General features: G+C 38.6%; 1 protein-coding gene and 1 pseudogene across 1 annotated transcript; one reads left to right on the top strand and one right to left on the bottom strand.

The window, feature by feature from the left end:
- The first annotated feature begins 2,477 nt into the window (after positions 1–2,477).
- Positions 2,478–3,950, top strand: LOC133292202 (uncharacterized). Its single transcript, XM_061490581.1, has one exon. It carries the CDS (start codon positions 2,478–2,480, stop codon positions 3,948–3,950), a length of 1,473 nt encoding a protein of 490 aa, XP_061346565.1.
- Positions 3,951–8,935: 4,985 nt separating this feature from the next.
- LOC133292201 (sucrose transport protein SUC8-like) lies at positions 8,936–10,086 on the bottom strand (annotated as a pseudogene).
- Between the last annotated feature and the right edge of the window lie 2,509 nt (positions 10,087–12,595).

Below are 12,595 nucleotides of genomic sequence, written 5' to 3'. Positions count from 1 at the left end.
AATTATATAGGTTTAAAGTGGTCTTACATTGTTCTAATTATGGTTAGATTAATTATTAAAATTAGGTCAAAATTGTAATAAAAACAATCAATAAGAAGCCATATAGGTCAAAGTGATAACTGTAAGAACCCGCACCGTTAATTAAGGAAATTAAGTAATTAATTATGTTTAATTAGGAAATGATTCCATAATTGACCCTAATAATTATTAAGAGGCTTTAATAATTGCGATAAGTGATTAAGAATGCTGAAAGTCGCTTTTCGGAAGAAAAGTGCAGATACCGGTTCTGCTAGTCGGTATAAATGTGTACCGAAAAAGTATCCCGGAAAATTATAATGAGTGCATGATAATTCCTAGAATAATTTATAGGACTTGCATAAACAACCCATTGGTTGCAAATGGGTGTACAAAATTAAAAGAAAACCAGATGGTTCTGTTGATCGTTATAAAGCACGATTGGTTGCAAAGGGTTACACTCAATGTGAAGGTGTTGACTACTTTCAAACCTTTTCACCACTGGCCAAGATGACCACTGTTCGATTTCTCCCTGCTTTGGCAGTTGCTAGGAATTGGCATTTGGAACAACTTGATGTTGATAATGCCTTTCTTCACGGTGGACTACATGAAGAGGTCTTCATGAAGCTTCCTCCTGGTCTCTTTTGTAGCTCACCCACCATGGTTTGTCAACTCAAGAAATCTCTTTATGGATTAAAACAGGCAAGTAGGCAATGGAATGCCAAACTCACTAGTGCTCTCCAAGGCCTCGGATATATTCAATCCATGGCTGACTACTCTCTGTTCACAAAGAAAACTGCCACTTCCTTTACAGCTTTACTGGTGTATGTTGATGACCTTGTGCTGACTGGTGATAGCATGGACGAGATTATTCATGTCAAATGCTCCTTGCATAATCAGTTCCGTATCAAAGACTTAGGCCAATTGAGATTTTTTCTTGGCTTGGAAGTAAGTCGATCTAAACGTGGTCTAATATTGCATCAGCACAAGTACACTTTGGAATTACTTGCTAATTCAGGTAATCTTGCTGCTAAACCAGCTTCGACTCCCCTCACTCCTTCGCACAAGCTCAGTCGTGACCAAGGTGATCTTTATTCTGACCCAGAAGGATATCGCAGGCTAGTTGACAGATTGTTATATATCACTACCACTAGACCTAACATCACTCATTCAGTACAGCAGCTCACTCAATTTATGGCTTCACCTACCCAAGCCCATTACATAGCTGTTTGTCATGTTTTACGCTATCTCAAAACTTCTCCCAGCAAAGGTCTATTCTTTCTTGCAGATAATTCTCTTTCTCCTTCTGGTTTTGCTGACAGTGATTGGGCTTCTTGTCCAGACACTCGAAAATCCATCACCAGATTCTGCATCTTTCTTGGTTCATCTCTCATTTCCTGGCGATCGAAGAAGCAGAGCACGGTTTCACGCTCTTCTTCTGAAGCTGAATATCGTGCCCTTGCTGCCATCACATGTGAACTTCAATGGCTGGCTTATCTGTTTGGTGACCTTCATGTTCCCTTGCTTCACCCAATCCCAGTTTACTGTGACAATCAATCTGCAATACACCTTGCTCAGAATCCAACCTTTCATGAAAGGAGTAAACACATTGACATTGACTGTCACATAACAAGGGAGAAAATTACAAGTGGTCTTCTCAAACTACTGCCCATCGCCACTGCACATCAGCTTGCTGATGTTCTAACCAAGTCCTTACACCCAGCACCTTTCAGGGAGAATGTTTGCAAGTTGGGACTCATTGACATCCTACTCCCAACTTGAGGGGGGGTATTAGTGTATAGAGTCCACATCAGTTAATTAACTATAGCAGTTAATTTTATTTAGTTAGTTAACTATGACAGTTAGTTAATTCCATACTTAGCTAGTCTGTTATTACAGTTTATTCGGTTTACTCCTGATACTGATATATACATCAGTTACATTGTATTTTGAACTTACTTGATTCAATTCATTTTACTATGAGAATTTTCTTTTACAGTAAAGCTTTCTGTTTCCTTTTGTAATAACAGGTATTCTTGTAAATCATTTTAAAGCTTTTTATTTAATCCCACCACAATCGGTGTTGTGCCTCTTCTTTATCTCTTTGCAATTGTGTTGCATTGTTTATGTCTTTAAAAAGAAAAAAAGAAAGATGACACCATTGTCCCTCGGTTCCTTTCTTACATTTGTACTCAATTTCTATATACTGTTATATGGTGGGCCAAGGTCATCTTCATGTCCATGTTAGGGAGAGAATTTATTGTGGTCCGGGCCACCATTTTGTAGGTGGTCCCTTAGTGTAAATGAGAGGGTAAAATTGGAAAAGAAAAAAAAATAACAGAAGTAAAACGGAAAAGAAGAAGACAGTTAAAAAATCACAACATGGGTTAGGCACGTACGCACACGCGCGCGAAAAGTTTCACTTCTGATAGGGTTTCGTCAAGTTTTTTGCTGGGATTTCGATGGAGGAAACGATCAACAAGGATGGAGAGGCACTTTCTATGGCGCGAAGGAGTACTAAGAGATCTAAGAGTGGGGAGGAAATTCCCATGGAGGTACGCATGCGAGAATCGGTGAAGGAGTATCAATCGGTTCCAACGATGAAGGTTAATCAAAGATCTTTTGCTGAGGTTACGGGTATGGAGAACGGAGTTGCTGGTGACTCGCTTCCATGGCTAGCTGAGGAAGAGGTTCCTGACCTGGAACCACTGGACCCGAGTTTGGGGGAGATTTCGGAGTGGGGCTTCCAAATGATTTTTAGGGCAGATGGATCTGTAGAAATCAAGAGTAATAGTGAAGCCAGAGCAAGGATGAGGCAGCGTTGGAAGAATGCACTAATTGTCAAATTGCTTGGCAAAAGGATAGAGGTGGGTTTCATGAAGAAGAGACTAGAAACGCTTTGGGCTAAGGCAGGGAATATTACTGTTGCTGACCTTGGTAATGAATTTTTTTCAGTAAGATTCAGTAGTCTAGAGGATCTTAATCTAGCTATTACGGGAGGACCTTGGGTTATTTTAGGTCATTACCTGGCCATTCGCAAATGGGAACCTTGTTTTGATCCGGACAAGGCCAACATCCACAAGGTGGCAGCCTGGGTCCGCCTTCCTGGGATTCCCCAAGAATATTGTGAGTTTCCCTTTCTTAATCAGCTGGGGAATGTGATTGGGAAAGTGCTCAAAGTTGATAGAACCACATCTACTGATGATAGGGCCCGTTTCGCTAGAGTTTGTATTGAGGTTGATCTAGCTAAGCCTCTAAGGGGGTCGTATATCCTTGATGGTTGTAGGAAGATGGTGGAGTATGAGGGTTTGTTCTTGATTTGTATTAAATGTGGTAGGTATGGACACAATTCGAACTCTTGTCCTGATTATGTTAAGTCTACAGCTTCGGCTAAGCCTGATATGCCTCCTGAGCAAACTGTTGAACTTCCCTGCAACCAAGAAGTAGGCCCTTGGATGGTGGTCCAGCGTAGGAGAAAACATCAGCAGCAAATCCAGAAGAAAGAAGCTGTCAGTGGAAGGAAATTTGGTGAAGATATCTCTAACATAAAGGATCTGAAGATTTCAGAATCAAATCCTAAGGTGGAGAATGATGTTCAGGAGACTAGTGAGGGTAACAAGCAAGGAGCAGTCCATTCTTTGGCTAAAGTAAGTAAGGAGAATGAGGTGTCACAGAAGGTAGATCACTCCACTGATGTAGAGATGAAATTTAAGGCAGTTGCTAATGAGCAGTTGAAGAAGGCCCCTGGTGGTAAGCCTGCTATGTCAATTAATAAGAATCTTGCTTCGAAGAACCAGAATGCCAAAAGAAAAGGTGCAAACAGACCAGTGCTCGCTGTGAGTGCTTCAGGCAGTAGATCAAAGAATAAGAAGGGCAGTAGTGGAGCTGGAATAGTTCATCAGGTTAAGCTGGATCAACAGAAAGGTACTAGGTAGGGAGATTTGATGATGATGGGTGATTGCTCCAAGGAGGTAGCTAATTCTGAGCTCAAGAAGTCAGCAGAGGTCAGCTTAAATAGGGAGGAGACAGTGGAAGATCAAGATCCTCATGATCAGGGTATGAAGGAATTTCACAAGGTGGATGAGAATAAGGAAGGTATGGATTTTGTATCTGCTGAGGATATCCCAAGTAGCTCATCTATGCATGTTGATAAGGAGGTAATTAGTGAGGAAGAAATTGCTATCCTAAGAGAATCAAGTTTTGTGAATAATGATATAAGTAGCAAGAACTTAGAAATCTTGCATCCTTTTCAAAATTCATGATGAACATAATTACCTGGAATTGTAGAGGTGCTGCTAAAAAGCATTTTAAAAGTACCTTTAATAGATTTTGTAGGAAACATGATGTTAGTTTAGCTGCTATTTTAGAGCCGCGGGTGAGTGGTAATAAAGCCACTAATATAATTCGTAGACTAGGTTTCTCTAATCATTTGATTGCAGATGCTCATGGTTTTGCTGGAGGTATCTGGATTTTGTGGAATAATAGAGATGTTAAAGTCTCTCTCATTAATAAACATGATCAATATATGCATTGCTGGGTTGAATTTCCTGAAAGGAGGGGGTTTTTCTGGACGGCTGTTTATGCAAGTCCCCAGGAAGATACTAGGCAGGTCCTTTGGGAGGAGTTGAAGCACATTGGAAGGACTATGAATGCCCCTTGGCTCTTAACTGGAGACTTTAATGAGATAGCAATGGTCTCAGAAAAAAGAGGAGGAGGGCCTGTTGATTTGAATAGGTGCAATAGATTTGTCAATGTCCTCAATGCTTGTGGGGTGATGGACTTGGGAGGGGGTGGTAACAGGTTTACTTGGAAAGGCCCAAAGTTCCTTCACTTGAACAAAGTTTTTAAGAGGCTAGATAGAGCAGTTGGTAATGAAGATTGGAGAGCCTCCTATGAAGATGCTGGCGTCCTTGTCCTCCCTAGACTGTTTTCTGACCATTGCCCAATTTTGGTTAGAATGTCTAAAGAGGAAAGTGACTGGAGGGAAAGGCCATTCAGATTCCTGGCTGCTTGGCAGCAAGATGCCAGGTTCAAATCTTTCTTGAAGGAAAAATGGAACCCTTTAGCTGATCTGGTGAATAACCTTGAATCCTTTGTGCCACTGGTGAAGGATTGGAATAAAAATGTCTTTGGATTCACCCATCATAGGAAGAACAGAGTGATTGCAAGGATGGAGGGTATTCAAAAGCTTGTGAATTCTGCTAGTAGCAGTCATCTAGAGAAGCTGGAAACTGATCTGAAGAAAGAGCTATCTGAGATCCTTGACCAGGAAGAACAGATTTGGTTCCAAAAGTCTAGAGGGGATTGGATAAGGGATGGCGACAGAAATACAAGGTTTTATCACACAAGTACTATTGTCAGAAGGAAAAGAAATAAAATCCTGAAGCTTCAGGATGGCATGAGGCATTGGGTAGCTGGAGAGGAAGAACTCATCAAGTTGGCCAGAGGTTTTTTCCAGAATCTTTTTACAGAGAATTCTGAAGAAGCTGTGTGGTTCCCTACTATCAACTCCTGGCCTGATATTAGGGAGGGTCTGAATTGTAATCTGGACTTAAACATTTCCCCTGAGGAAGTGAAGAGAGCCTTCTTTCAAATGCCAGCGTTAAAAGCCCCTGGTGAAGATGGGTTTCCAGCTTTGTTCTATCAAAAGAATTGGGAGCTTCTTCATGATCAAGTCTTCAGAAGCATGCAATTCTTTTTACATAATCCTAACCAGATTGGCAAGCTGAATCACACCTTGATTGTGTTGATCCCCAAAGTTGAGAGACCTTGTTTGATGAAGCAATTTAGACCTATAGCTCTATGTAACACTATATATAAAGGTCTTAGTAAGATTCTGGCTAACAAAATAAAGCCCCTGCTTGTGGAGCTTATATCCCCAAACCAAGCCGGCTTTGTTCCTAAGAGAAATATCCAGGACAATATTATTATTGTTCAGGAGCTCATACACTCTATGCACAGAATGCAGGGAAAGAAGCAATTCTTATCTATTAAAATAGACTTAGAAAAAGCTTATGACAAACTTAGCTGGAAATTCATCAGATCGGTTCTAGAAGACTTGAAGTTTCCTGGTGAACTAATTGAAGCTGTCATGGGGTGTGTCTCTAGTCCTGTCTTGGAGGTCCTTTGGAATGGGGCTAGAACTCCTAGTTTTCATTCTCAGAGGGGAATTAGACAAGGGGATCCTCTTTCCCCTTATCTATTTTTCCTATGCATGGAGAAGCTGTCACATTTAATCCTGGATGAGGTGGATGAGGGTAACTGGCTGCCAATTAAAGTGGGGAAATATGGCCCTCCTTTATCACACATTATGTTTGCTGATGACATTATCATCTTTGCTGAGGCTTCTTTAAGTCAGCTTAGTTGCATCTCCCAATGTCTGGATAAGTTCTCAAAGATGTCTGGACAAAGTGTTAGCATAGAGAAATCTTGTATCTATTTCTCTAAGAATACTCCTCTGGATGTTAGGAGTTCCATTACTAATGTGAGTGGTTTCAAGAAGGTAGACAATCTAGGCAGATATATGGGGTCTATGTTGAGACATGGGAGAATTAAAAAGGATCATTATGCTGAGGTTATATCTAGGGTCCAGAATAAGCTGCAAGGTTGGAAATCTAAGTGCCTATCAATGGCAGGCAGAATTACATTAGCTAGAAGTGTGATTTCTGCTATTCCTAGTTTCCATATGCAGAATAATACTATCCCCACTCATGTGTGCCAGGAAATTGAAAGGTTGCAGAGGAACTTCATTTGGGGTGATCAAGAGGACAAAAGGAGAGCCCATTATATTGCATGGGAGACTATGTGCCAACCTAAGGAATGTGGAGGGCTTGGCATTATTAATTTAAAAATTCAGAATGAGGCCTTCATACAGAAGCTGTCATGGAATCTTATAACAGGTCAAAATAGCCTTTGGGTTCGAGTGTTGCTAGGAAAATATGGGAGGAAGCAAAATCCTAACCGAATTCTGATAGCTAAACCCTGTGACTCTCCTTTGTGGAAGAGCATTTGCTTGGCTCACTCTAAGATATCTTGTCATCTAGAGTGGGTAGTTATGGATGGTAAGTCTGTGAAGTTCTGGACAGATTGTTGGGGAGGTTGGCAGAATACTTTGTTTGAGCTGGCATCCTTCAAGCCTCCTTTGGCAGATATGGATCTTAGTGTGTGGGATGCTGTGGATCCCAGCACTGAAGACTGGAAGTGGGAGTACCTGATCAAGCATTTGGATACTCATACCTGCATTAGGCTGAGTAATATTGCTCCTCCAAAACCAGGCAACTCAGAGGATTGGTTGAACTAGAAGGTGTTGAGCCCAGGTAAATCTATAGTTAAAAATGCTTATAATCACTTGATAAGCAGTAATTCTGATAAAGACAGAATCTGGCCAGTTATTTGGAAGTGGAGGGGCCCTTTCAGGATTGCTGTTTTTCTGTGGTTAGCTTGCCTGAATAGGCTGCCTGTTAGAAGCATTACATGTCATTGGAGTGGAGGGGAAATAACTTGTCCTTCTTGTGGACTGGAACAGGAATCTGTACTACACACCCTTAGAGACTGCACAATAGCTAGGAATATTTGGAGAAGGTGGTTTGGAGGTCAAATCCCAGCTAGTTTCTTTTCAACAGATGGTAGAGAATGGTTTAGAATTAATCTTCTTAAACCTTTTTTCTCCCATTTGTGGAATTCTTGGAAGGAAATTTTTTTTGTAACCTGTTGGTACCTATGGCAGTGGAGAAATTCCACAGTTCACGATGCTTCATTTACTAGACCACAGGATCCAATTCTTAGAATTCTGCAGTATCTAGAAGGTATGAAGAGGATTAGTGGTGCTGATCCTTTTTCAGCTGGTTCAGAGTCTGTATGTTTATCGGGTGGAGCTGATCAAGGAAAGGTTCTAAATGATACTATGGTTTTTGTGGATGGGGTTGTTATGCAGGCATCTGGGATAGGAGCTTGTGGTGGGGTGGTGTGCTCCTCAAATGGCACCTGGTTGAGTGGTTTCTCCCAACACATAGGCACTTGCTCTCCTTTGGAAGCTGAACTTAGGGGGATTTGGTATGGCCTTAATCTTGCTGAAAAGCTAGCAATTGACAAGGTATGGATTGGTTGTGATAGTAAGGAAACCATCTCTTGTCTTGAGGCTGAACCCGTAACTTGTGGACTGTCTAGCTTAATTGGATCAATCAAAAACACTGCTGCGGGTTTTGATCAGGTTCAAGTTGTTTTTGTTCCTAGAGAGCAGAATGAGGTTGCTGACATTTTAGCTAAACTTGGTTTATGCTGTGAGGGTGAAGAGATGAGGCTGTTTTCCTCTCCCCCTTCTAACATAGGTTCCATTTGGAATCATTTTTGTTTGAGATTGCTGGTAGAGCGTACAGCTGGTAGTTTTCATAACTTGATTTTGTAGGTTTTCTGGGCTAGGCCCTCCATTTATATCAAAAAAAAAAAAAAGGGAAAGAAAAAATTAGTGTTGTGAGAGGGAGCACCAAATCATTGGGTGGTCCTGGAGCATAAAAAATATTTCCCATGCGAGTTACGTGGGTAGCCTAGCATATGAAAGATTGGTCATTTAAATCCTTTGGTACGTTTATACAAAGACCATTTCATTGTTATTTTTTATTGATATTATTCTGTCTCTTTTTCTTTTAATATGTTTACTTTGTGTAATTTATTTAATTACGTGTTATGGAGTTCTTTTTTACGAACTTGAAAACGTTTTAACAATGAAAAGAGGTGTTAGCTGATATGTGACATTATGCTAATCTTCTAAATTTTTTAGAATTATTTCAACTGTGACAGTTTGATAATTTTAAATTATTTTAGTTACAATAAACAAATAAACAAACAATAATAATTTTTATAATAAAATAATTGATTTTGTGTTATTTAAAAAATACAGAATAACTACTAATTAAAATGAGAGTTAGCTTAGGCATGATAGCTTGTTAGGCACATATTTTGCATGGTGCTCGTACTTAGCTACCTTGGTGATAAGTATAGTCATTACCAAGCAAAAGGCAAGAATCAAATTGACGATCCCCCACAACCACTTAACGCTTCCAACTAAACGGCCCAATGGTTTTATTGCCAGCGATATCAAACCCAAAACCACAGAATTGAGCAAGAGTCCCAATGCACCTTCGCACACTCCTACATTATATGCCTTCTCTCCCACATTACCACCATACACCTCGCGCCCCATCCAATCAGTGTCAAATAAGAAAAAAGGGAACCACGCAATCCAATTGAGAGCAGTCACCAACATTAGCATCCACATCGGCCTCTTCAGTTCCTTAAGTGCACCCAGCAACTGTCCAAACCCCGATATCCGTGATTCCTCATTCTCCTTCGCTGTAATTGGGCGATCATTTACACAAAAGAGCACAATGCATGCAGGTGAGCAAGAGAAGGAGAAAGATTGACAAGAAGAAACAACTCTTGAGGTTTGCACAAAAACATCACAGGCTTTGGTTGTCGTGAAGGGGAAGATGCGGGGCAGGCCACCGTACGAGCCGGCGGCATAGCCCAGGACGTCTCCAATAGCCATGAAAAAGGAATAGAAGCTGTTTGCAGTTCTTGTTTTTCTTTGGTCACCTGCAGCAAGGTCACCCAAGAAGGCACGACAAGGTCCCTGCAGCATATTGTTCGCCAAGTCCAAAACCCAAAAACATGTGACAAAGAATATTACTGCGCGGGGTCGGGTTTTCTTCGTCAAATCGTCCCCGAATAAATGACCAAGATCGGCAGCGTATCCAATAAGAAATACTGCGGTGGAGACTGCAATGGAACCAGACAAAATAAATGGTTTGCGACGTCCAAAACGAGATGTACATTGATCACTATAATAGCTTACAACAGGCTGGACAATCAAGCCAGAGATCGGGCCACAAAGCCATATATAGGCTGCCCACTTGTGTGGAATGCCGAGGAGTTGAACATATGGTGTAAGTAAGGAAAGTTGTAATGCCCAACCAAATTGTATGCCACAATAATCATCTTGCAGAGTGGGCTGGGTTGGGGATTTGCAGCCTCCACGTCCAGGGAGAAAGTGTTGGTGTTTATGTTGTTGTTCATAGGAGAACAAATATACTACATGCATGTCCCTAATGAAAGACCTACATAGAGAAAAGGAAGTGTGTGCTTTAAATATATTAATGTTTGTCTCAATAAAGGTTGGAAGACATGAAAGAGACTAAAATATCTCACTAAAATATGATAGATGAAAAAGAATAAAATTATTGTTTATTTATTTTTTAGAATAAAAGTATTGTTTATTTATTTTTTATTTTTTGATACATAAAGTATTGTTTATCAACTTCCTAACTTTAATGTTGTCGTTCTATCATTTCTGCTATTTTATATTTTAATGTTCTCGTTGTATCTACCCTTCTTTTTTATATTTGCGCTATTTTAATGTTCTTTAACTGCAACCGAGATCCTCGTATTTCTAGATTAACAGCTCGAATCGAACTACTGTAATCATTATCATAAAAAAGAGACATATAAATATGTCAGTTCTTCTAAAATAAATTTTTCTATATATAACACAATAGCCACACGATCTGGGGAAGCCATATATTCCTTACTGAAGTTACCAGTAAGTATTCTCTCGACCATCCTTTTTGTTATAACAAAAATTATACAGCAAGGTTTTCTTCTTGAATTTTCCCACCTAGTTGCCTATTTTTGCAACAAGAACTGAAGAAATTCAAGATGTTTGGACTCTTATTTTCTCCTAAAAATAAGAGAGAGAGAGAGACATAGCTCTGATCTGTAACGGCAAAAAAACAATTTTACCACAGACAAGGTCTAAGCTGAGGTAAAACTCAAATGTAGTTTCAATTGTTTGTCCAGATTTCTTTTTTCATAATGAAATAATACACATAACAGATTTAAACCAAGTGTAAACTCAGCTTACAGATTCCCACATTCCTCCCAAGTTTAAAGGACAGTCAAGATTAGCTCACAGTAAACAACACAAAGTATTATGCTCACAACCATTTTGATATGAAAAGGATCATGTGTCACAACCATAAAAACCATTAAATCATAATACCCGAAACTTGCATTACAAAAAATAAATAATATAATGTATTTATAAGAATGAAACAACAAAAGAAGCAGAAACAAACCTGAGCAAAATAGTCCCTCCAAACTCTGCGAGCAATCTGGTGACCACCAAAACCGAAGGCCTTGGATTTAATCTTCCCAATACTCAGCTCCTCCGGAGTTGGGTATTTAGTAGGTTGATGGTGAACTAGTCTCTGCAAAATTTCAATTTCTCAACAAACTAGGCAGAGAGGGATGATCGATGTGACCGCGAGATGGAATCCACACTTTTACTTTTTTTTGTCAACTCTCTCTCCTTCTTTATCTATTTCTATTTATTTCTCTCTATTAGAATGACACAACTTTACATCCTTTAAAATGACACACACTTTTTCCTATATATTAAAAAAGAAAATATATATATTCAGAAAACTAGGCTTTTTTTTTTTTTGATAACCGAAAACTAGGCTTAACTCAGGATCATAATTAGTCGTGTACTAAACTTAATTAATTATAATATTTGTTTGAGTTTAAAGTAAAGTTCATTTTCTATTTCCAATTTTCTCTTCTCTTCTCAGTCCCACAGTAGTAAGAATTTCTTAAATCTCCCTTCCGTTTTTTTTTATTCCTTTTCTCTCAAATCTCTCATTCAAATAAAATATTATTAAAAATTTCCTAAATAACACTCAAATAAATCTCTCCTAAACTTTATTGGTCTATTATAAATAAATGAGAATTGTTATTTCCTTCATAATTTTTTTTTCCATATGGTAACAATTGGGGACCAACAAATACGGGATATTGACCCTTTTTCCATTATTTTAAATAATATTTATCAGTATGTTACGATCCAATGAATTTTTTTCAAAATACCACGTCACATTCTTGCTACGCATGTGGCAGTGTCTTGCAAGCAACAAATCTAGCCCAGCAATGTGGCGATATTTATGGTCAATGTGGCAGACTGCCGCATCTACAAAAAGCTAGTGGCAAATTTCGTCGTTGGGCTGCCCAGCGAGAATAGGTGGACGTTTTTCACGTGTCATCTATTCTAGGATTTTTTGTATTAATATATGCTAATAATAACTAATAAAAAAATACTAACTTAATTACTAATTAAAATAATTAACTATCCTAAACTTATACTAATTCATGTAATAAATATTAACAATGTCTCTCATCCTAGTATTTTTTGTATTAATACATGCTAATAATATCAATAATAAAAAATAATTACTAACCTAATTACTAATTATTAATTAAAATAATTAACTACCCTAAAATTTACTTATACTAATTCATGTAATACATATTAAACATGTCATCTATATCTTATATTTTTATATTAACAAATGCTAATAACAACAATAATAAAAATAAATACTAACCTAATTACTACTTAAAATAATTAACTACCCTAAAATTTATCAAAGATGCATGCCAATTTATTGGAATTGATAACAATGTGGGCGTGCTAGATGGTTAAATATTTTAATTAGTAATTAGGTTAGTATTTACTTTTATTATTGTTATT

The sequence above is a fragment of the Gastrolobium bilobum genome, unplaced genomic scaffold (assembly GCF_033153095.1).
Source record: "Gastrolobium bilobum isolate Gb01-03AN ecotype WA unplaced genomic scaffold, APGP_CSIRO_Gbil_v1 utg4040, whole genome shotgun sequence".
Classification (NCBI taxonomy): Eukaryota; Viridiplantae; Streptophyta; class Magnoliopsida; order Fabales; family Fabaceae; genus Gastrolobium; species Gastrolobium bilobum.
The sequence above is the reverse complement of the archived record's forward strand: the minus strand, read 5'-3'. Positions and strand labels throughout refer to the sequence as shown.